Below are 25,084 nucleotides of genomic sequence, written 5' to 3' on the forward strand. Positions count from 1 at the left end.
ATCAAACAATACCTCTCTCACTCTACTATAGCTCACAGAGAACATACTCAGAGTTTTTGTTTCTTCCTCACTGCTTAGCTCCTTAGACTTTCCAAGCAATTGGTAATATCCTTCAAAATCCTTGAGATGTCCAGTTTTATTTTGGGTTCCAAATACTGACAGTGCATTCAGATTTTCAGTTCACCGAAAATTTTATCTATTTGATTATCAGTTTACAGTGACTGACCAAGATGTTCAGGTGGGCAGAATCTACTCTGAGTGGTGAAACTCTATTAAAAAATATATGGAAACATGCAAAAAGATACATAAAAAGAATAACAGGAAGATAATGTAATATAGTAATGAAAATCGCAATCAGTATATCATTCAATCCACATGAAATAGAATTGTTTACCCATAATCTTACTCAAGGATGTAAATAGCCATACATTGTGTACACTACAGCACACCCTTTTTAGAACAATGTGTTTATTTATTTTATGCACATAAACATGCTTTAAACTAAAATCATTTACAAACAGCATTTTACTATGGTTTTATTAACACAGATTTTGTTAAACAGATTTTCCCTGATTTTTTTTTATTATTGTTGTTGCTGTTTGTTTAAAACTAGCATTTCATTTTTTTCCCTGTAATGAAAAAAGTAAGCTATGGAAGACATACGCTGACTGGGTTAAGAAGGAGGGTACTTTCTGGAAGTTGGTGTACAGTACCAAAATCCTAGCTACACCTTCAGACATAATTCCAAATGGAAGCAGCACTTTTAAAAGGTTTACTACTTGAAACACTGAAAAAGGACATACTTAAAAATAAAAATGCACAGAAAAATAACAATTCAAAATTGCAGAGAGATACATAATCACACCTCCCCGTCACAACTTATCATGAGTTTAAATATGTGTCCCACTATCCATAAACATATGATACGACGGAAAAAAAGGTTAGCTTTAAATCTACTTTTAGCCCTAAGGGGGGGCTTTGTATTGGAACACTACCCAACCGTCATTTCTGCACAGAAATGGGAGTGGTGAATCTGACTGGCATGTGAAGGCCGTGTGACACTGCATGCTAATCATGCTTGACTGAAATGGCATGCAGACTTGAAAGTGGAATAACGAAAATTCATACTGCGTATTCATACCCTCGTTGTACTGTAAGTTCTGGGTAGTTATTCTGTCTTATTAATTCTGTGTTTTTCAATTGTATTACGCAGAATTACAAGGGTAAGCCTTACAGTTGTAGTATAGTATAATATAGTTTTGCAGCTTTACTGCTGTTGTACTGTTTTATCATAGTACAGTTTTTCTTAGCCTGGTTATGTCATGGTTTACTTCTGCTGTATAATTATGTATTAACACCCTCGTAGTCTTTACTGTACTTTTGCACAGTAATCACTTCTGCAGGGGGGCTGGCCCCCCTGCACCCCCCATGTTTTTTTGGTTAAATTGCTTAGTTCTTCACAAATACTTCCACACCCCCACAAGTACCCTTTACTATGGTTTTCCAGAGTAATGGGACCCATCTCTATGCTGTATGAGAGTTGGTGCATGAGGTATGTTTACTACTTGGAATACACGCAATTCCATTGCTGCTTTTTAAAGTAATTAACAGTTTGAATGTAGAAAGTTGCTTGCCTATATTGGCAATATATTGATAATTGCAATATTTTGCTAGAGAAAAGTGGGAATGACGATTAAAGTGTACAAACTGCAGTTGCATTCCGTACCTTCTTCTTAATGTAATTAGCGGCGACAGGTTTTCCAGTAGCTTCTTTTTCTGTTTGCATGGAAATAACATAAACCTGTACAGACGCTTGCTTGACAACTGTTGTGAATGCAGTACAAATCAACATTTTTACATATTCAGTTGGCCGACAAAGGTGTGCTTGTTTATTCAGAAGCAGACGAGCACTACATGTCACAGTAGTGTTAGGTAGTGTTCCAATACAAAACCCAAAGGGGTCTGTCATAACTGTACATTACAGCCACTGATGAAACTGATCAACACACCACTTTGGGAAACACTCCTCAACAAATGTGATGGTCACCAAATTCATTTACCTGACTCAAAAAAACACACATTATGTACAATTTCTGCAATACATAACAAAAGGTACTGTGTAGAACTTTTATATGGCAAAAAGCTATTGGAAAAAATTGTTGTTTAAAACCTCCTGGTGCCTCAACGTAAAGCTGTCCAAGGAGTAACACAGAAAAGAAGATGCAATGAATAAAAACAATATATAGAAAATGTATCCATTAAAAACAGCCAATTTCGTAGAGCTTTCCACTCAAACTCATTATTAGCTCCATAAGAGCAAACTTTGAAATATACTTTCCTTATCTGGGAGATAATCTAACAGTTTGTTACTATTCCTTCCATTACTTAGTGATTGCTACCAAACTTATTCACACAAGAATATTATTTACAGGAACTGTAACAGAAAGTTCCTGTTTTTTAATTATTATTACTATTATTATTATTATTAAAGACTTAAACTTGCTGCTGCAGTCTTACTTTAAACTTCCAACATGTCTGACCAATATTAAAAGCTCACATGAGCATATAACTATCAGGAAATATCTCACTCCTTTTCCATTAAAATAAGAGCAGCCCAAAGTATTAATAGAAGCATTAACAGAAATGTTGTGTATGTATTTACAGACTGAACTACTGTAGTGGTATGTACTCCTGTGGTTATGACTAATATGTAATAATGGTTCATCTGGACAAAGCAACAAATAATGGGGAGACAAAGGCCCAAACATTGGGATACTTTTTAAATATTGTTCTTACAATTAAAAAAAAAAATGATAGAATTACAGGTTTTGCAATATCATGAATCTTCTGTACGAGATGAAGTCTGAAAAATCAAATGTCTTCCATTACTTTTAGACTTCATTCCTCAATGATTTGCCAGTGACTTGCCAGAAAGCTACAATTTTATGAGAAGCAGACCAAAAATACGAGTCAAAAATCTGGACCTTCTGTGAAAATCTGGACAGCTGAGAGCTGTGGTGCTCATCCAGTCGTTCAGTTTATACTGAGAAGAAGACAATGACCTGCACTGCTTAACATGCAAGGGATGTTTATTCCAAAGGTGTGGGAGGCACTACGTTATAAACTTATTCCTCCAGCATGTTTTACTTATCTGTTTGTGAAGATTTAGGTCCCTGGATCTGGTACTGGTGGAAGTACCGGACTGAGAGACAGAAACAGGAGATCCAGGACAATCGGGTCTCTAATGGCTTTGCAAACAAGATAGAGATCTCCCCTCGAAACTCTACATAATACTGAATAAAAAGACAAGAGCTTCCATGCCCTCCTGGTAGTTCTAGTACTTTAGGTCTATGATATTTTTGGTAAGAAACCTTTGGGGGTCTTTCAAATTTTTTGATATGGCCTAATCAATGCTGAGTATAAGGTAGTGATTACCTCTCATCAACAATGATGGTTTCACCCATCTAAAAAATATTATACATGTAAGCTTTCTGTAAAGAGTAATGTATGTTCTCTTTACAAGAATACTAGAAATAATTTATCTTCCAGATGCCCACCTTATGTGTGAAAGATCAATCAAATCTATTCTATGATACATTTTCAATAAGAAATTCACTTTATTGGTAAAAACTGAAATTATCAGAGCAGATCATCATGTTGAAAAATCTTAACTGAATATACATTTTGCATACCAGGCATACATACCTTTTAGATAATTATCTTTTCCGTGAGGTTCCACAGTCATCACAGTACATCTCTTATTATTCAAGTATTATTTATACATACAGCAATCAGGGAATGCCTTTTGAGGATCTTCAGTGTCATCATTATATTTATTTTATACATATATAATCCTGATTTTTTGTTCTCTCTCAATATTACACTTCTGAATTTATATAAAACAACTTCTGAAAGTCAGTTGAAGAAGAGGTTTTTGCCTTTCTGGATGGGCCTACAGTTCTGCTACATGTGACACATGGACCATAATGACAAGTTAAGATTTCACAAGTAAAGCAACACTGGGTAATGTTACAGGCAGAAAAGTGAGGCAGGAGATGTTAAGAGAAAAATTCTCTTACTGAAATAAATCGCTCTATACATGAAAGTGCCGCAGTACATGGCACTGGGTACTACTCCCACCTTCCTACTTCAGCATCTATTAACTAATTATGTTGGTGCCTAATCCTTGGAATGATATTGTGACAAGTGCTTAGGATGTCACAGGACAGCACAGCAGTTGCAAAGCAAAGATAAAGTAGTGTAACAGAAATTGCAATAAATGTACTTAAGACCATTATGCAACTTTGTTCCAAGAAAGCAGGGTCAGGTTACCTCTCCTTACAAACATTCTGACCTACAACCAATAATACAAAAGTACAAGAACATTCAGATGCTCATAAAATATATGCCTGTGGCCTGTAAATGTGAATCAGTTTCAGATCCAAAAAACAAATAAAGCAAACAGTCACCTAGTACATGGCATTGGATTTTGGAAATTTTTGCACAAACACACATGATATTCAAGTCTTCATAGCAAAAATCCTGGTTTACCCTCTTTTACAATTAAATAGTTCTTATTTTATCTATTTTGTTTGTTTACCTGGGGAGTTCACCGATCACAGCTGACAATTTGCAGGCACAGCTCAGATACGAGTTTCTTACAAAAAAAAAAAGCTGTTTGCTACACCATCCATTAGCTACATATTCCGCTGTGACTCTAGCAAACCTGACCCCATGAGTGCAACCTGCCTACCTGAAGTGATAATTGCTCTTCTGCTGACTCACTGCACCATACCTATCCATGGTACTGAAACAACCATCCTTAACAAAGGACAACTGTCCAGATTAAACTACCCAGTGCTGTATGCTTGAACACCTGCCACAAACACATACCCATCTGATCCATCCATACACTGACTGTTCACTTTGCTCTCTGGGGTATGGAAAACCTTGTTCTTGTCAAAAAGGTAGCTCACACACAAAATATGATATTACCTCCTTTCTTTGTATATGGTCTACAAAGATGAAAATGAAAAATCTTAGAAAAGATAGACTTGACTTACTCAAGTACCACTATTTTTCCAGACACTAATAAAAATATCAATACAGTTTGAAAAAAAAAAACAGAAATATATATTTCATTACTTTATTTTTATTTAGCCAGTTCTATTTGTTAACTGTATATGTCCACAATGGAGGGCCAATCCTCAGTGTGTCAGAGATAATAGCTTCAAAAGCATATATAACCAGTATATTATTTTTACAATTCTGACTACATGACACAATTTAATAAATAATTTATAAGACAAGACAGTGACTAAGTATTTGCAAAGGACTGCTATAAACATAGCAGAAGTCATCTCATTTTTGGCAGGCCATTGCAGTTTTCACTTAAAAAGGTACAGAAGTCCAATACCACTTACTGTAAGTATATACAAAGTGTACACTGCTCATAAAGGTACCCCCCCCCCCTTTTTTTTAGTTTGATAACATTCAAGAGGCAAGAATCTAAAAGTGTAGTTAATAAATGTTAGACCATGTTAAGTCACTGGAGTAGAAAATATCATTGGGTCAGCTAGCTTACAACTTTCATTTCTATTTTCAGATTTTACACAGGAATTTCAGTATATTCTGTGTGTTCCTCCTCATTATCAACAGCAGTCAAATGAAGTCTCCACCCCTCCCAACACACCCACCACTCTTTTTTTTTTTCTTCAGTACATTTTAGTATAAACCTTTACTGTACTGACACTTAACATTCCACGTTGATCACCAGAGAACCTACCACTGGCCCTCTTTAAAAAAATTCTGCTGACCCACCCACTAGTATTTTACTTCCTCTGATGGTCCACCCAGACCCTCCCAATTCCTTTACTAAAACTCCCTCTGTGGTTCGCCCTCTTTGCTTTTGTTCGAACTCCTAATCTCGTCTGCCATATACTACTGCCTTCACTTACTCATGCTTTAGGTCCCCGCTCTACTTCAGACTACTGTGTTCTCCAATTGAGACCATTCCCCTTCTGAGTCCTGCAAGCACAGCCATTGCTTCCTGTTGCCTAAAGCTGCTCTGCCTTCTGATTGGCAAAAAATGCCAGTCTAAAATGAATCCATTCTTCTATCGGCCTTAAGTACTTATATACTTAATAACTGTATGTGTTCATGACTTTTTTTCACTCGTCAGCCATACTTTCTGCGCATTTTATGTAAAAAGAATGAACAGACTTAAGAACAGTTTTTGTTCTTGTACTAGTATTTTGCCACATGTTCTGCTTAAAGTACAATCTGAATCTGTCTGTAAATAACATTTTAGAGTGCATAATATCAAGTTTATTTTACTTCACTTACTTTCAGAAAATATAAATTAAATTGTACTTACGTTAACGCTAGTGGATATAAACAGAAGTACCAGGGTAGTAAGGTGCAGAAGAACGATTGACCATAATAACATAAGCATTTTGCTGCAGTCTGCGGAAGCTTTCACGACAACTACAGAAAAAGAAACGGAAAAAGAAAGCTAAGATTGCAGTTGGGTGTGTGATTAAATAAAACCCTGCAGTTATGTCATCGTACAATGCTGAGCTTCAGCAGCAACAGCTGGGAACTGCTGGCAAGCGCGGAATTATCACTGAGCCAGTAGGGGGCGGTAATGCGTCAAAACAATTTCTGTTATACACTTACACCAAGTGACTGCAAAACTTCAAAAACATAGGTCTACCACGTTCTCAGCGTAAAAAAAAAATAAAAGTAAAACAAAACAAAATTAAGTCTTGTACTATAATATAATTAAGCCCTTCCTAAATGACTGCTTGCGACAACTTTTAAAATGCAATAAAAAAATATGTTCACTTCAACACAATCTAAATTTTAAGCATGTGCAGCTAGTTCATCAGTAACTGATACCATAGAACACAAGGCAGTCTTACTACAGGTAAAAATAACCCACAACATCCTAAAATTCTCAAAACTGCTACAGCAGCGATTCATTCGTTCTGTGAACTCCAGACTGGTACACTGCATTGCAAATCCTGCATTCCTGATTACAACCTTACCAAGAAGTTACTCACGAATATACCCTCTAACTTTTCATGAGCAATAATCAGCAAAAGCCAAGGTGCCTGTAAGGAAGAGAAAGTAACGGGGCGGTGATTTAACTGCCACCTTTCTCCCCAACGGAACTCCTGTGCCAGGTGTAAACCGTTATCCCGCTTCACGCAGTTAATCTGTACGTGTTTACTCCCCAACAGCAACTTACACTAGTAACATGATGTGCTGCAAATGCTGACTTATACAAAGAAATATGTACCAAATTTAAATATAATAAGCCACGCTGGAACCAGCAACAAGTCAGGCTTTTATTCATGTTTTATTTATTTTTCTTGAAATCCCAGATTAGTCCACTATACGATAAACCAATCAAATAATCCAAGCAAATTAGTTTTTTTTTTATTAGAATAAAGAGGAATAGCCGAAATACATCCGAAACAAGAACGACGTGGTTAGCTTCCAGACTGTGGCATTACGGTGAAGACGTGACCCATAAATTCCTACAATGTGGTACAGACTGTGGCTGTCTGGAAGTCTATACAATCTCTTCAATTAGATGAACTGTGCAAAATGTCCAACTTACTTTTAAATATGTGTTCTGTCGAGCAATCCGTTTCAAAAGTATCGAGCTACGATTTCAAGAACGATACAGAGTAAGCAACAGAAAGACAAAGTGAGATAACCTTATACAGACCCGCACCCTTGCCACTGTACACTACCTCAGCATTGCAGTTCTTTCACATATAAAGTTTCTTTTTTTAGGCTGAACAACGCCCTGGTTACGCCCACAACGTCAGGAAGTGTCCATGGGTGACAGGCTGCTGATCTACGAGCACGAGGGGACGGGGAAGGAGGGTGGGGGCGGAGGGTTACACTTAAGAAACTCGCCATTACAGAAGGAAGGAATATCGTGTGTAGTAATGTGCTGCACTTAAGTCATCCAGAAAAAAGTCAGAAGTGCGCACACACTACTGAAGTCTGAGGTCTCGTGTTACAAGCTTTATAGACTACGATGAGCGTTTTTGGCAAACATACATAAAATATAAAAACAATGCTAATTCCGCGAACTTAGAGATAGGGTTAATTTCCATTATGGTATTAGAAACAGAAAAGATGCAGAGAAATTAAACCGCGAAATAAGACTCATACCAGCACAGTCATGTATTCATACCTCTCAATTCTCCAGATTTTTTTGCCTCAACATTTCGTTTTGTTCATCATAAAATGTCTGGCTTTCTGGCAAAATCACTGAGATGATCTGAGGAATGAAATCAGGAAGCAATGACACACATTTGAGTTTCAGACTTCAAATCCTTTAGAAAAATGCAAGTTAAGACAAATCCTGTTATTCTACCTACTTTTTTAAGTTTATAAGAGCAATATTTAAAATCTGTCCTTATTTTAGGGCCTTTGTCCCCACACTATATCAGGCTTTATACAGAAAAAGTGGTCTAAGACTTTGTCCAGATTTCTTGGCTAAGAGGTTGAGAGGTAATATGTCACACTTCTCATCTGCCCCAGATTTTGACTCATATTTTCGCTCTGTCCCTCTTAGTCCCGCCTAATACGGATAACTTTAACTTTTGGAGGCCAGGTAGTGAATTACACTTAAAAATAATGACAATAATTAGAGTTATAGACTTCTTTTACTCAGAAAATGTATAATAATTCTCATTCTCTTATTCTGTCAACATCTCAAGCTAGTTGTATTCGTATTTTTAAAAAGTGTCCCTCAATATTTCAGGATTTGTCCCTGATTCTGTTGAAATTTGTTCCTAATTCAGTTGAGAGAGTGTGTGTGTGTGTGTGTGTGTGTGTGTGTGTGTGTGTGTGTGTCTCGGGGGGAAGGGGGTGTCTATAACTATCTAGCAATTAATAGACAACACACATTTAAGGTTACAGTAAAATATTTCACTGAATCCCATGGGAAGCTGGTCCCTTTCTGCTGGTGTTGTATACAAACTTGGCTGTAACCCCTGGAATACTGATTCTGTGTTTCTGCGTTGCAGTGCATCAAAATCATTTGTTTTACATTTGTACTTGAAACAGTAAAAGAGACCACCTGAAATGAATATAAAAAAATAGTTAGCCCCATTGTCCCAATTCATAGTGTACTACATGCGTTTTGTGTGTCCCTCAATGCCAGCATTAATTACAAGGAAAAACAGACACAGCTATCTAGGCATTTTGTAACATGATAGCCTACTTTGTACTTATTTATGGCTCTAAGCTGCTGTTACTTTCAAGTTATTTCTGGCTGTTTTGTATACATTACTCTTTCGTCTTTGAATTATAATTTTGTTTACCTAATATGTACACATTTCTTTGGGAGTTTTCTTATTATAGTTCTGCTTGCCTTCTAATCTGTAGTGAATGAAAAAGTTATTTGGTCAGTCCAGTCACCCTATCAACAAATGTAAAATAAATAAATAAATGAGTCTGATAAAATAACAGCTTCTGAAATCTCAGAGGAAAAGTCTTTTATTTCTCTGTATTTGCTTCATTTAAGAATGCTCTGCAGGCTAGATTGGTGTCAGAATACACAGCTGACATTTTAAAGCAGCATAGCTTATTTATTTCATGAAACTGCAACTAACATATCCTGATAAGCATTTTTGCAGGCGTATAAACCCAACCCCAGTACCTCCCTCCACATCCCATTTTCTTCCAGATTCTCACCCTGAGGTCATTTGAAGGCTGAGAAAGAGCAAACTTTTAAAATAGACAAAAATGTATTGTTCTTACTTTGAGATTTTGCCTTTTTTATTTTATTTTTTTTTGTTTTTGTTAACCAGGGGAGAATACTGATCCATGTGGGCTTTTTTTAGTTTCCGCCTGGGGTTGCAAGTTCCATAACACTCACAGTAGTACTTTACAATGAAAACACAGAGAACAACAAGGTACATATATACGAGTTTGGTGATGTAAAAATGAGCAAATAACGTAAAAAACAAAAATAGCCTTTCCCTAAGTAATTTAGAGTCCAGCAAAAATAATACTGTTGCACTATGTAGCAGAAAAATAAAAATGAACAAGTAAAAGCTTCATGTAATAAAACTAAAATAAATGTAAGAAAAGCAAAGGGAATCCCAACAAATAAATTACCTGACTAGCTTGGCTAACTCCTGCTTAAGTGACAAGAAAATTATAACCTGTGTATCTCTGCTTAATTTTCTGCATTTGCTTCAGCCACTTTGGATATTTGTTTTTGTGCACAAATGGCATGATTTGAGATCTTTGGAAGGGTTTTAAGAAATGGAAGTCTCTGGTGTCATTGAAGCACATAACCCAAATAATCCAGATTACAGAAAGGCCACCAGAGGAGCTAGTTTGTGGCTAAAAACTCATAACAGCACTCACCCAGAAAAGACCCCAAAGAAATGTACAACAACATTTCTTTACTGATAGCACAGGTGGGTGCTGGAAAAAAACAGAGCAAAGAAATATATTTTGTACAATGTTTGAAACTTTCAGGAGATACGAAAGAGATAAACATAGTTTTCTTTAAGAGTAAAAACTACTGATAACAATTTACACACTGGAAATAAGAAACATTAGTGATTTGTGGTTCCTACATTCTTCCTGTCTTCCTGAGATGTTTTAAATCTGTAAGCCAATGTATGATGTCCTTTTTTACTCAGTTCTTAACAGTTCTGTTTAGTCTGTTTATTCATGTCTCATTCACTCAATCTGTATGTCTCAACATTTAAACCTCAGCAAGGAATTTAGTGCATTACTTTATGAAGAGCTTAGGACAGCATTAAAAGCCTGAAATTTCATGAGCTAATAAACCTACACAGAAACAGCTATAGATGAATAATATACAAGTTTTCAGCTTGAAGGTAACGTGAGGTACATTTAATATGAAATAGAAAGCGATCTTTACACATTTTATATTTGCAAAATCACAGTAATGGTTTTCAGTCAATTAATATGCAACATATTGCTGTTTGCCACTTTAGTATTCCTATGTATCTCAACGCCATTGATGTCAGGGCTAAACTAAGCACCTTGATTCTGTCTGGAAATGCACAAACAGCACTCATAATACAGCAGTACTAGTATTTATAGCACTACATAACCACACATGCAAACAGCATCCTAATGATTGCATTGATGTCATTCTCAACATCACAGAAGAAATTGAAATTCTTAAGCTGTCAATGTTCAAAAATGTGCAAAGATACAACTGTATAGGTAGAAAAGTAAATCAGATCCCAGCTAGTAGTAGACCTATTTAGGAAACAATTTATGCTTGGAAAAGAGTCATAAGTTTTTTTAAAACAAGATATGTCAAATAATCTGTTTTGTTCTAAAACATGTGAGAATAAAACAAGTGCGGGTAGAGAACAGACGTCATACACCATCAGTTTATGTATATTCATCAACTATCTCTAGAGATACAGGAATATCACATTTTTTAACATTTAGTTGAGTGATGCAGTCCTAAACAACTCCATAGAGGGATGCTTCCCTTTATTCTGTAAGGTTGTTTTTCTTGTAACATTTAATAAAAAAAGTTTCTAAAGACCCATTTCAACAAAGCCTTTCAGTTTTCAAAATGAAATTTACTTTAACAATGTTGTCTTCCTATATTGTATTACATTTGTATAAAGCAGACTTAGCCTAAAAGAACTGAGCCTGCAGTCTGTAGCTTCCTGACCTATAACCATATGAAAATTGTAGTCCATTCTCAGCCAATTGTTTTTTGCTGCTTACATTGTGCTTGTCTAGACAGTGTTATTTATTTTTAAATTGCTTCTGGTTTATGTGCTACCAATTAAAACATGCCATTGTATCTCTCTTTGCTTCTCTGCTGGTTTTAAGTAAGTAATAATGTCCAACAGGGTATGTGTTAAATATGTAATTAACACCTGCTCAGGGGTTATGAGGCCCAACGCCATAGAGGCAGAGGGACTCTGCACCCTTGGAAGGGCATTAATTACACATTAACATACACCCTGGAGGGCATTATTGCACTTAGAGAATGGGCTCTCTGTAAACTTGTTATGTTTTACTTATTTTTTTAAGTACTATATTATTTTCTTGTATATGTTTGATGTAAAATAGTTCCTCTGCCTAATGTTTCAAACTTTCTGTAATATATGTTAATGGTGTTGGAGGAAGCATTTTACATCAAAAATATATAAGAAAATAATATAGTACTTAAAAAAAGAAATAAGTAAGTAAAACACAACAATTTTACAGACAGCCCATTCTCTGTCTCATACAGTCACTTCTGCTTTCATACACGCATTCACTCATACAAGATTGTTCTCACTCTCTCTCTCTCTCTCACACTCTCTCTCTCACACACACACACACACACACACACACACACACACACACACACACACACACACACACGTGCGTGCGCACACAGTCTTCTCTGCTTCCATACATGCACTCACTCACACAAGATCACTCTCACTCTCTCGATGTTTCTCATACACACACACACACACACACACACACACACGTGCGTGCGCACACAGTCTTCTCTGCTTCCATACATGCACTCACTCACACAAGATCACTCTCACTCTCTCGATGTTTCTCATACACACACACACACACACACACACACACACACACACACATGTGTCTTCACACCAGTCTTCTCTCTCACATCATATCACTCTCTCACACAATCCACACACACACACACACGAAAGCCCTGCCTAGCGCGTGTAAAAGTAATGTCAGCCATTAGTTTTTTTATCAGTCCGAGCTCCACGGCAGCTTGATATGCCTTCATGAAGTGGTGGGCTCATTTTTCACCTGGCATTACTTGTACATTAATACCCTGCTGGAGAACATTCGCTCTCCAATCAGTGTGCTGATGTACAGTTTGTCCATTCTCTGAGTACTGTTATCATACCACAACTAAAAATCTCATAGTGGACACATAGGCTAGGCCATATGATTCCAAGATGGAATGTATTACCACCCAGTTAAGCATATTTAAGAACTCAGGTTACTCCCCCATTCCATATACACTATCATTCACCTATCTAACATTTGCATCTCTACTTCCACCATCTCAACATCTTAACCCTTCTTTGCTTAGTTACTTCTACCAAAACCTGCCTAGATTTGCCACTCCCAAACACATATTTTTGTGTATATATATCCAGCACACAAGCAAATTTCTTGAAAACAGCTGATATTTCAGAACTTCATGCATTGTAAATAGTTGTTCTTTATTGAACGTCACACGCACTCTTATTCTGCTATAATGTTTTTCTTATTACTTCTATGTCTTGAATATGGTTGTACTTTTTATTGATTTAAAGATCCATAAATATTCCAAGGCTACTGAGTTTCATGGCCATTCTTGACTTGCAAGTACTCTCCCTCAGGCAGTATCTCTTTTCTCCAAGTGGGCCATATCAATTGATTTCTGGGTTCCCATCTAGTCATCTAGTTAAAGGAAGATAGTTAGCTGCCATACCTCTCAACCTCTTAGCACAAGAAATGTGGACAAAGCCAAAAATCTTGGGGGACAAAGGCCTAAAATTAGGGGCAACGTTTAAATATTATCACTCTTAGAAACTTAGAAAGTTGCAAAAATAACAGGATTTGTGTCAGTGGCATCTTCCGAAGGATATGATGAAACTCAAATGTATGCCATTATTTATTAACTTTAATCTTCAGTGCTTTGCCAGAAAACCACAAATTTTATGAGGGGCAGACCAAAAGTATAAGGTAAAAATCTGGACAGTTGATGGGTACGTTAGCTGAACTGTTTAACATGCACAGGCAGTTTATTTCAGAGGTTTGGAAGGCACTGGTCTATAAGCCTGTCCGTCCAACATGTTTTAGCTATCTGTTGTTGAAAGTTTGGGTCCCTGGTTCTAGTACAGATTGAAATATTGGACTTGCAGAGAAGCAGGAGATACAGGGCAATGGAGCTTCTATAGGCACATGAAGTGAGGCAGGTATCACCCCTCAAAAGTCTATAAGACACTGAAAAAAGGGATAGAGCTTCCAGCCTCTCTTGGTAGCTCAAGGACTTTAGGCCTGTCATCCTTTTTGGTTGGGAACCTTTGAAGTCTTTGTAATTGTTTGATATGTTTAGTAATATAGATCCCAAAGGATGCATTGTACTTGATAACTGGCCTGATCAGTTCTGAGTGTAATGGAGTGGTTACCTTTTCAGAACATGAATATATTCCTTTTGCAATTAGTTGGGCTGAATAAAATGATTTTCTGACAACCATTTTTACATGGTGATCAAAAGAGAGGGAACTATCAACCCAAGCACCTAGGTACCTAATTATGTTTTCATTTTGTAGAGTTGTGTTAGCTAGTCAATATAATGGGTGTCTATCAGAAAGGAATTTACTACACTTTTTAGCAACTAATTTGGTACACCAAGAGTTAGCTAAGGAGAGAATTCATTTTTGGAGGGTTTGGTTGTCATAGGGTGACCTAACAACAGCCCTACTTACATTTGTCAGTAAACTTTGTTAACCAGAGGTTTTGGCTGTCTGCTTGGACATCTGAGAAATAAATACCAAAAAGGAGAGGTCCCAGGACTGAGCCCTGAGGGACACCACTGGTCATTCTCATACTTTCTAATGAAGCACCTACAATTGACATGGTGTCTTTCAACCAGTTTGTTATCCATCTTACCACATATGAGTTGATTTTTAAATAATTCAGCATTTATATGATGATAACATGGGGGATGATGTCAAAAACCTTAGCCAGGTCAATACTGTATTGCTGGCCTCAACAGCCTCTGTAGAAATTTAGCAGCTTAAATAGACATGATCTTCCCTTCACAAAACCAAACTGTTGGTGATTAAGTCTTGCAAGATGCTTTATATCATAGTCTATGAGGTCAATGATACATTCCCTGGCTTTGCAGAGGAGGACAACAGGTTTGTAATTACCCAGGGCAGTTGTAAAGCCACCCTTATGGAGGGGCATTACCACTTCCACTCATTAGAGATAAAACCAGTAGCTAAATGTAAGTTAAACGGTTTGAAGATTGCAGTAAGTGATCTTTAGAGATGACTAGAGGAGTATTAGAGATGACTAGAGGAGTAAGGAATTTCGATATTTGGGGCTTTGACTAGAAGTCTCACAGGTGAAGCTAGTACTGACTTTGTTTGGAAGTTGGCACAAAATTTTTTGCAAGGATATTGGAAATGTCACATTAGTCAGAATGGGAGACCTCATCATGAATATTTTCTAAATAATGTAGGGTATTGTTTTTAGTTTCCTAACATAGCTAAAGAAAGATCTACAGATATAGCTGGTGTCAGAGGCCAGGCAAAGTTCATGGGCTACTTTAGCAGATCTGACAGTGTTATTCATTTTTTTCTTTTGTAATACTTTTGAGAAGATGGATTTTACCTCCACTAAATGATACAAGGAGTTTCTTTTGTTTGCTGTATAGTCTATTTATGGTGATGGAGCAGCAGGGTGGTTTATTTTTGAATTTCCTGTGATATTTGTTTCTGGTAGAGACTACAAGCTCTAAACACTTTTCTAGATGGATGTAGAATTCCTTAGTAAAAATTGCTGATGTATACACTGGATTAAGTCACTCACACCGAGACTAAATCATTTGAAATCTAGTTCCCGGTATAAGCCTGCTTTATAGATATGCCTTACACTATAGTAAGTCACTTACACTGAGAGCAAGTCTTTTGTAATTGGACCCATAGTTACCCAGCAAGTTAAGTGTAAATAAATACAATGATGGCAGTAAGATTTAGTATACCTCCAGCTTCTAAACTATATGGCCTACTGTCTAATGAAGAAAATGCATGCATCTTTGGATCCCTTTCCAGTTTTTTCACATTTGCCTGTCTACATATCTGGTTGTGTTGTTTTCCAAGTAAGCAGTAGGAATATTATACTTAATAATTTTGTTTTAAAGTATTATGAATAGTCAAAGAAACATGTACTATATGCACTGTTTCACAGGTCAGCAGTCAGTATCCAACAACACAGATGTATGCATACTTGATTGTCGAAAAATTTAGTGTAAATAAAAATTAAGAAACATTTACTGAAAATAATTACTAAAAAATAAGAAATTACTCTATGTACCTATGTATGGATGGATGCATTCACTGCAAAATACTGAACAGGCGAACCTTTTCAAAAGCTTGCATTTAGCAATGAGAATGAATGTACAACATCTTTTTTCTTTTCTTTGTACATTACAGTTTACAGTGTACATAAGTTTATGTTACTGTTATAAGATAATTGTTTCAGTTATTGTTGCTCATGTAGTTTTTCCTGTACTCTGTTATTGCCCCAAGTCATGCCTGAAAAAACAATTTAGATGAACTGGCTTACACAATCATAAAATAAACAAATAAATAAAATATACCAACTCACTTCTGAGCACGTCACTCTGAGATATGAAATGAAGCAAAAGCATTTCATAGAACTAAAGGCACAGTAGACATTTACCTTGTAGCTTGTGTCTTGTGTACCCACTCATTACAAACTGAGGCTGATGCAACTGCTGCATTTTGTTCAGACGCAGTTCAAAGACGTTTGCATTTCACCCTCAGATGAAGCATAATGAATGAATAAATGTAATAAGATTCATTTTTCTAGAATGCAGGGCATATGCACTCACACACACACACACACACACACACACACACACACACTGAGTTAAACTGTGAAAAATGCCAGCGGCTTTTGGCACAATCTCTTTAACTTTGCGACTCCTGAAGACAGCCACATACACAAACAAAAGAGGAAGTCACAGACGTAGGAAATGAAGTTTTGGTTTGAAAAGTCCCTTCCCTTGTAGTGACTTTCACAGGCACTGCCCTGTTGGTGCACACAGCACTTTCATCTACAATCAGCAGGCAGTCTCATCCCTGCTTGTATTAAGTTATATGATAATCCTCAAAAGACTGTCTGCGAGAAAAAGCCAAATTAGGCCAAGCAGTTCTATTAGAGTTATGTGACATCAATTATAAAATGGGCACATTTTGTAGTTTATGCATTATTTGTTCCTTATCAAGTAACATATATTCCTCCTTATAATCAACAGCAAAACCACATCAGATGACTTCAGCTAAGCGAGTTATATATTTAAGATGCAAAGAGAGAAAGAAGGAAGTAAAATTTTCAGCCTTCTGTATCCCTGGGCTGAGCCTGAAAATGGTACAGAGGGATAACTTTACCCAGATAAATAGATAGATAGATAGATAGATAGATAGATAGATAGATAGATAGATAGATAGATAAGGTGCTATTTCCCACCAGACCAAAATATATCTCCCCTTGAAAACCTACTAAACTGGGACAATCTCTCCTTACCCCAAAAAACTAACATCCTCGGAGACTTTAACATCAACTGGCTATCCTGCAACAGCAACCACCCAACCCTCCACCTAAATCTCCATGGTTTCTCACAGCTAATACAAGCCCCCTACTAGGATCAATAAAAACCCTAATAACCACACTACTCTTGATTGGGTCTTAGTCAACAAAGTCCCTCACACCTACCTGGCAGGCTGTTTACCTGACTCCCTCAATGGCCATTCCCCAACCTTCCTACTAAAACATCGCATAAATGATAGCAAACCCATTACCCACAGACTTATTCACAACAAAGCTAACTTCAACCCCTACTACTTCACCTCCTCCCTCCAGAGAATAAACTGGTCACCTTTAAGGTACCTCAACCTAGAAGAGGCAGTCTACTTCTTTAACAGCACCTTTCTCAACATCCTTAACTCCCATGACCCCCTCAGAAACACCAGAATCAGAACCAAGAGCTCCCCCTGGCTACAAAACACCACCAGAGGACTAATGAAAACTAGGGATAAAACATGGGAATGCTGGTGCATAACTAAGCAACCCTCAGATAGGCAACTCTTCCTTGAACTACGTAACAAGGTCAAAAAGCAAGTAAAAGCAGACAAAGCCCTTTTCTATCAGACATCCCTAAATTCTTCCCAAAGCAACCCCAAGAAATTCTGGTCCACAATTAACACTACTCTCTGTCCAGGAAAAGAAAGCAACCCCCAGCCAATCACCCCTCTCTCCACCAGTAGTATTGCTGATTCATTCAACAATCACTTCACAGAATCCATACAATCCCTAACCAAAAAACACTTCCCTACACCAATTCCTCCTACACTCAATCCAAATCCATCCCTCCCTGCCTTCTTTCTCTCCATGGTACCTACCTCCTACATAAAAAGACTCCTGAAAAAACTGATGGGAGATTGTAGGTTTACCCCGGGAATCATCTCTGTGTCACTGCTGGACAGAGGCACAACAAACTAATGGGTACAGTATTTTTTCATATAAGGGGTGGCGTAAGCCACAAAACTTTGGGCTAGGCTTATAAATGCCTTAGGGCAGATAGCCTAGTATAAACCTATGAACCTATGAACCTATAAAACCCACAAAACTAGCAGCCGACAACCTGCCCACTGAATACCTAAAGATAGCAGCTGATGTCATAGCTTATCCTACTTCCATACTAATCAACCACTCCATATCTAAATCCTACATACCCATGCTATGGAAAATATCCCACATCATTCCCCTCCACAAAGCTGGCCCCTCCACTGACCTCTCCAACTACCACCCCATAGCCATCCTCTCCCCCATCTCAAAGATACTCGAAAAATGCATCAACTCACAGGTCTCCAAATTCCTCCTCAATAATAACCTCCTCTCCAGTACTCAACATGGTTTCAGACCACACCACAGCATGACAACTGCTCTCCTCTCCTTCAGTAACACTATCCTCCATCACAAAAACAATGGCCTCCTCTCCTATGCTGTATTTCTGGATCTATCTAAGGCCTTTGACATTGTGTCACATAATCTACTTCTCTCTGCTCTCTTCAACCTCTCCTTCTCCACACCAGCCACAAACTGGTTCCACAGCTATCTACAAGGACACCAGCAATCAGTTGTCTGGGACAACAATCTATCCCCTCGCTGCCCTGTTACTCTCGGGGTTCCCCAAGGCTCCATCCTTGGCCCCCTTCTTTTCTCCCTTTTCACCAACAACCTACACACTGCCACCAAACATACCTCCCTCATACAGTATGCAGATGATTCCACCCTCATCGGCTCAGCCCCAACTCTAACAGAACTCCAACAGATCACCCAAGAATCATTCTCCTCAGTTGAAAGCTGGCTATATAATACCCAGCTTCTCCTCAATCCAAACAAGACCAAGCTCCTCATCTTCCTACCCTCCATATCTATCCCAAACACCCCCCCCACACTTCACTATACAGGCCAAGGACAATACCTCCATTTCACCAACAGTCCACACAAAACTACTTGGCGTACAGATAGACAATAATCACAAATTTGACACCCACATATCAGTAACAATTAAAAAAAGTTCACAAAAACTGGGTGCCTTATATAGAAACCACCAGTACCTCACCAAACCAGCAAGAATCTCCATCGCCAAATCCCTACTAATCTCCACCCTACTCTACGCATCACCCATACTTACAAATCTTAGACAGTCAGACGTAAATAAACTTGAAACCTGCTACAATAAAATTGCAAAGTTTGCCACTGATGCTCCCTACTGCAGCCAACACTGTGTCTCTCTTAGACACCTTGACTGGCTTGAGCTCTCACAACTCCTTCACTTAACTTAACTCACCTTTGCTCATAAACTAGTAAACCACCCTCTCAGAATCCCATCTCTCCACACAATTCTCCAACCCTACCACTCTTCCAGGCCACTACGCTCCTGCAATAAAAATCTACCCCAGGTCACCAAAGCCAAAAACTCAGCTGGTGAAACACTATTTTCCTGTGCCATATCCAAACTCTGGAACAACCTTCCCACTTCCATAACTACCTTTCCATCCTGCAGTCTCTTCAAGACTGCACTTAAATCACACCTAAATTCTCACTAGCTTTGTCCTTGTACAAACCCCGACTAACCCCCCCTCCTCCCTTCTACCCCCCTCTCTTTTACCTGACATAGATAGAGCATCCCCTATATCATTATAAAACTGAACCAATGATTACTCACTGCTAGTTAATCCTACCAGGACTTAGTAATTCTTGTCTATTGTTATTGATATCTTGTTACTGTTAAATAATTGTTGTACTGTGTTACTGTTAAATAATTGTTTTATTGTGTATTACTCTTTCTCTTGATGTGTAACTAGAGCTACTACTTAATGGTACCAAATGTGATCCTGTATTTTTTTTTTCCATGTCATGATCACCTGCACTGTATACATACCTGATTCTTGTTGTACACCATTTATCACTGTCACTCTGTGGAGCTTTTCTCCCTGGGCATCTGCTGAAAAAGGACCTGTGTCCACTCGGAATTTCCCGGTAAACAAATATAAATAAATAAATAAAACTAAATAGATAGATAGATAAAACTTTACTTGGCTATTGATTTTTATTCTTTTACTCAACAAAAGGCAGCCTATAAATGATAATCCCAGGCGGTTACTTTTCAGCTTCGTAATTAACTACCAGCTGCAGTATAAAGTGTGCTTACAAACCTTCCTCTTGCAATATTTGCTTATACTGATTCACACTGATATTGATTGCATAAGGTACTCCTGCTGTCTGAACAGATTATACAAAAAAATCAGTTATTTGCAATCTGTATATGTGTATATCTGTTTACATTTTATATTGCTCATGTAACCCACACAGACTCACTTTCCTGCTGAGCTGTAAGACATTAGTTAACTCACAGCCATGTACATTTTTACCTGTCGAGGCAGTGATGGAAGATATTAAAGCTGTTTTCAAGAAAAATTTTTGACTGCAGCCTGGCTTCATTTATTAGGCAAGGGGTGTGTGAGAGAGGTTACTTTTAATTTATGGATTTGTTAACCAGGTAAGTGAAATGACCATCACAGCCTCCCGCCACCCTTTTTAGCCACAACATGGGAAAACTCACACAGAGGATAGACCCCACATAGTGACCAGAGGTCAGAACTGAACCCCAGATTCTGAAACTGTGAGGCAGAGATCTTATCCACTAAAAGCAGCTGTGCTGCCATTTTATTACTATATTTGTTCTTTTCTGCGAACTCCTACAAGATCCTGAATTCTGAAACAGGAATAACCCTCACTTCTTTGATTAAATGTTACTCCAAACACTTAATTTGTTAGTGACAGAAAACAAGACTACAAAAAAAAGCCAGTAACTTGGTTTTACCTAAAACATGTTACTACACAAATTAGATATTAAGGCGAAATATTATCCACAAGTTTACAAACATTTCATATTGTTCTGCAGTGTGGTCATGTTCTTGGTAAGCTGCTAGACCACGCTACTAGTAACTGTTTGGCAAGTAAGACTGTTTTGTCAGCTCAAGTACCATTAAAACACAAGTGAAGGATCTTGTAGCTTTTAATAGATATACTTACATCCCGTTTTGTGGGACTCCACCTTTAGCATCATTTGCATGCATGTATGCATGCTTGAGTGTATACAGTAACTGGCACATATATTTTTGTACTATTCTACCTTTGGTTAAGATTAATAATGATTACTTTTGGCACTCAGCTTTTTAGGAACTGATCTGTAATTCCTTTCACTTCTGTCACTATCCACTCTGAGTAGGCCTGGGGCTAGGTTTTCACTTATTACCCTGCACAGCACAGTGCTTTAGTAGCCCTGAGTAGGCCTGGGACTAGCTTTTAACTTATTACCCTGCACATCACAGTACTTTAGTAGCCCTGAGTAGGCCTGGGACTAGCTTTTAACTTATTACCCTACACAGCACAGTGCTTTAGAAGCTCTATGTAGGCCTGGGAATAGGTTGTAACTTATTACTCTACACAGCACAGTGCTTTGTTAGCCCAAAGGCTTCACTGTCTCTGCCTTAGTTGTTAAAGGTGATTGTAAACTAGATATTCTGAATATGGAAAACAAGGGGATCTCAATATTTAAAGAAGTCAGCAGTACAACCTTTTTATATTTCTTTGCCATGAGACCATGTTTCAAAACCCTAAGTCACTGCTTTAGCTTTTCTTTTGGAGTGCACTTCAGGAAAAATGCCTCTCATAGCACTTAAGTATCTTCTTCTACAAGTACATTTTTCCCTATTACATCTTGTGACATAACTGTTAACAAATTAGAAAACAGTATTTTGGTGTCTTGTAGAACCACAGTGGTGATCACTTTTTGCATGTCCTCTTTCTCTGCCAGTATGTCCTGAACTCTACTTCCTTGCCTATTGGTCATTACTGAGAAACCCATGCACATTCCTGTCACTTGGGACATTGCTACTGCCAACTTGTAGACATAACTAATCAGCATATTAGCTTATGAAAAGCAGTTACCTTTCTGAATGAGGTACCTAGCAGTGTTTTTATGGGTAAAATACAGCAATAATTTAGTCCGTGACTCATCAGTCAGCAAGCACTGATGTAATGTACCATCTTACTGTCAATTATGTGTTATTGTACTCTGGTCCATTTTGTATGTCTGGTCAGTTTTTGATCCCTGACTGAGCCTGAAATCAGTCAGAATTGATCAATGCTCTACCCTGGTAAATTCAAATAAATAAGCAAATAATATATACAAGAGGTTTTACTGAAGTGTGATCCCTTCTAGTACCTCTAAAAGTTTACTGAACTAAAATATTGGGGATTACCTGTCTCTGTGTTCCACTTCATTTCATTCATTGGCAGAACAAGCTTCCATTGGAGTGGTTCTCCTCATATGTGCATTCTGACATCCTTGTACTAAATGTTCTGCACACTAGTTTCTCAAATCATCTGGAGTCACAATTAGATCTGGAAAGTAAGCACATATTTGTCTTGCCTTGACATTTATTATATAATTTATTTATTTATTTATTTAGTTAATTATTAACCCAGTGCATTTCTTTGTGCCAGTCCCAAGCCCGGATAAATGGGGAGGGTTGCGCCAGGAAGGGCATCCGGCGTAAAATCTCTGCCAAATTACTTATGCGGATAACATTTCATATTTCCATACCAGATCGGTCGAAGCCTGGGATAACAACGACTGCCACCAGTACTGTTAGCCAACAGGGTGCTGGCGGAAATTGGGCTACTGTTGGCCGAAGGAGAAGAGGAGGGGGAAGGCATGCTCGAAGGCAGAAAGAGAGGAGGAAGGTTAGGAGTGTAGTAGCGAGGGTAGGAACTTTGAATGTTGGCAGTATGACTGGTATAGGGAGAGAGCTAGCTGATATGATGGAGAGAAGGAAGGTTGATATATTGTGCGTGCAAGAGACCAGATGGAAGGGAAGTAAGGCAAAGTGTATAGGAGGTGGATTCAAATTGTTCTGTCATAGTGTGGATGGCAGGAGAAATGGGGTAGGGGTTATCCTAAAGGAATAGTATACCAAGAGTGTTTTGGAGGTGAAGAGAGTGTCTGATAGAGTGATGTTTATGAAGCTTGAAATTGGTGGTGTAATGATGAATGTTGTTAGTGCATATGCTCCACAAGTTGGGTGTGCAATGGATGAGAAAGAAACATTTTGGAGTGAGTTGGATGAAGTGGTGGTGAGTGTACCCAAAGGTGAGAGACTAGTGATTGGAGCGGACTTCAATGGGCATGTTGGTGAAGTGAACAGAGGGGATGAGGAAGTGATGTGTAGGTATGGTGTTAAGGAGAGGAATGCCGAAGGTCAGATGATTGTGGATTTTGCGAAAAGGATGGACATGGCTGTGGTGAATACGTATTTTAAGAAGAGGGAGGAGCATAGGGTGATGTACAAGAGTGGAGGAAGATGCACACAGGTGGACTATATCCTATGTAGGAGGTCCAGTCTAAAGGAAATTGGAGACTGTAAAGTGGTGACAGGGGAAAGTGTAGTTAAGCAGCATAGAATGGTGGTCTGTAGGATGACGCTGGTGATCAAGAAGAGGAGGAGGAGCATGAAAGTAGTGTCAAGGATTAAATGGTGGAAGTTAAAAAAGGGTGATTGTGAGGTGGAGTTCAGAGAAGAGTTAAGACAGGCACTGGGAGGCAGTGAAGAGTTACCGAATAGCTGGGTAACTACAGCAGAGCTAGTAAGGGAGACTGCTAGAAAGGTGCTTGGTGTGACATCTGGACAGAGGAAGGAGGACAAGGAGACATGGTGGTGGAATGAGTAAGTACAGGAGAGTATGCAGAGGAAGAGGCTGGCGAAGAAGAAGTGGGATTGTCAAAGAGATGAAGAAAGTAGACATGAGTATGAGTATAAGGAGATAAGGCGCATGGCAAAGAGAGAGGTGGTGAAGGCTAAGGATAAGGCATATGGAGAGTTGTACGAGAGATTGGACACTAAAGAGGGAGAAAATGACCCGTACCAATTGGCTAGACAGAGGGACAGAGCTGGAAAAGATGTGCAGCAGTTAAGGGTGATAAAGGACAGTGAGGGAAACATACTTATAAGTGAGAAGAGTGTGTTGAGTAGATGGAATGAGTACTTTTAGTGATCAGCATTATGGTTTAATGTCAGGAAAGAGCACTACAGATGCAATATTTGCTCTGAGAGTGTTGTTGGACAAATACAGAGAAGGTCAGAAGGAGTTGCATTGTGTCTTTGTGGACTTAGAGAAAGCATATGACAGGGTGCCTAGAGAGGAGTTGTAGTTTTGTATGAGGAAGTCGGGAGTGTCAGAGAAGTATGTAAGAGTGGTAGAGGATATGTACGAGGGTAGTGTGACAGCGGTGAGGACTGCGGTGTGAGTGACAGATACGTTTTAGCTGGAGGTGGGATTACATCAAGGATCAGCTCTAAGCCCTTTCTTATTTGCAGTGGTGATGGACAGGTTAACAGATGAGATCAGACAGGAGGCCCCTTGGACTATGATGTTTGCAGATGACATTGTGATATGTAGTGAGAGAAGTGACCAGGTTGAGGAGACCCTGGAGAGGTGGAGATATGCTTTAGAGAGGAGAGGAATGAAGGTCAGCAGGACTAAAACAGAATGTAGGTGTGTAAATGAGAGGGAGGGTAGAGGAATGGTGAGGATGCATGGAGTAGAGTTGGTAAAGGTGGATGCATTTAAGTACTTGGGATCAACAGTTCAGAGTAATGGTGAGTGTGGAAGAGACGTGAAGAAGAGA

At 38.3% G+C, this 25,084-nt stretch overlaps 1 protein-coding gene across 2 annotated transcripts in view; it reads right to left on the reverse strand.

The window, feature by feature from the left end:
- The window catches only part of PMP22 (peripheral myelin protein 22), a 244,838-nt gene that overhangs the window by 187,775 nt on the left and 31,979 nt on the right, over positions 1 to 25,084 (reverse strand). Inside the window, exons 1-2 of one of the 2 annotated variants that reach the window (XM_044090522.1) lie at positions 7,628 to 7,786; positions 6,377 to 6,486 (exon numbers count right to left, since the gene is read on the reverse strand). In XM_044090522.1, coding sequence (XP_043946457.1) covers positions 6,377 to 6,454 — 78 coding nt within the window. In that variant the 5' untranslated portion in view covers positions 6,455 to 6,486; positions 7,628 to 7,786. Of the gene's footprint in view, positions 1 to 6,376; positions 6,487 to 7,627; positions 7,787 to 25,084 lie in introns of those variants that run through there. The other variant, XM_044090521.1, reaches the window with a different exon arrangement.

Source organism: Protopterus annectens, chromosome 12.part0 (genome assembly GCF_019279795.1).
Source record: "Protopterus annectens isolate FY-2018-M chromosome 12.part0, PAN1.0, whole genome shotgun sequence".
Taxonomy (NCBI): Eukaryota; Metazoa; Chordata; order Ceratodontiformes; family Protopteridae; genus Protopterus; species Protopterus annectens.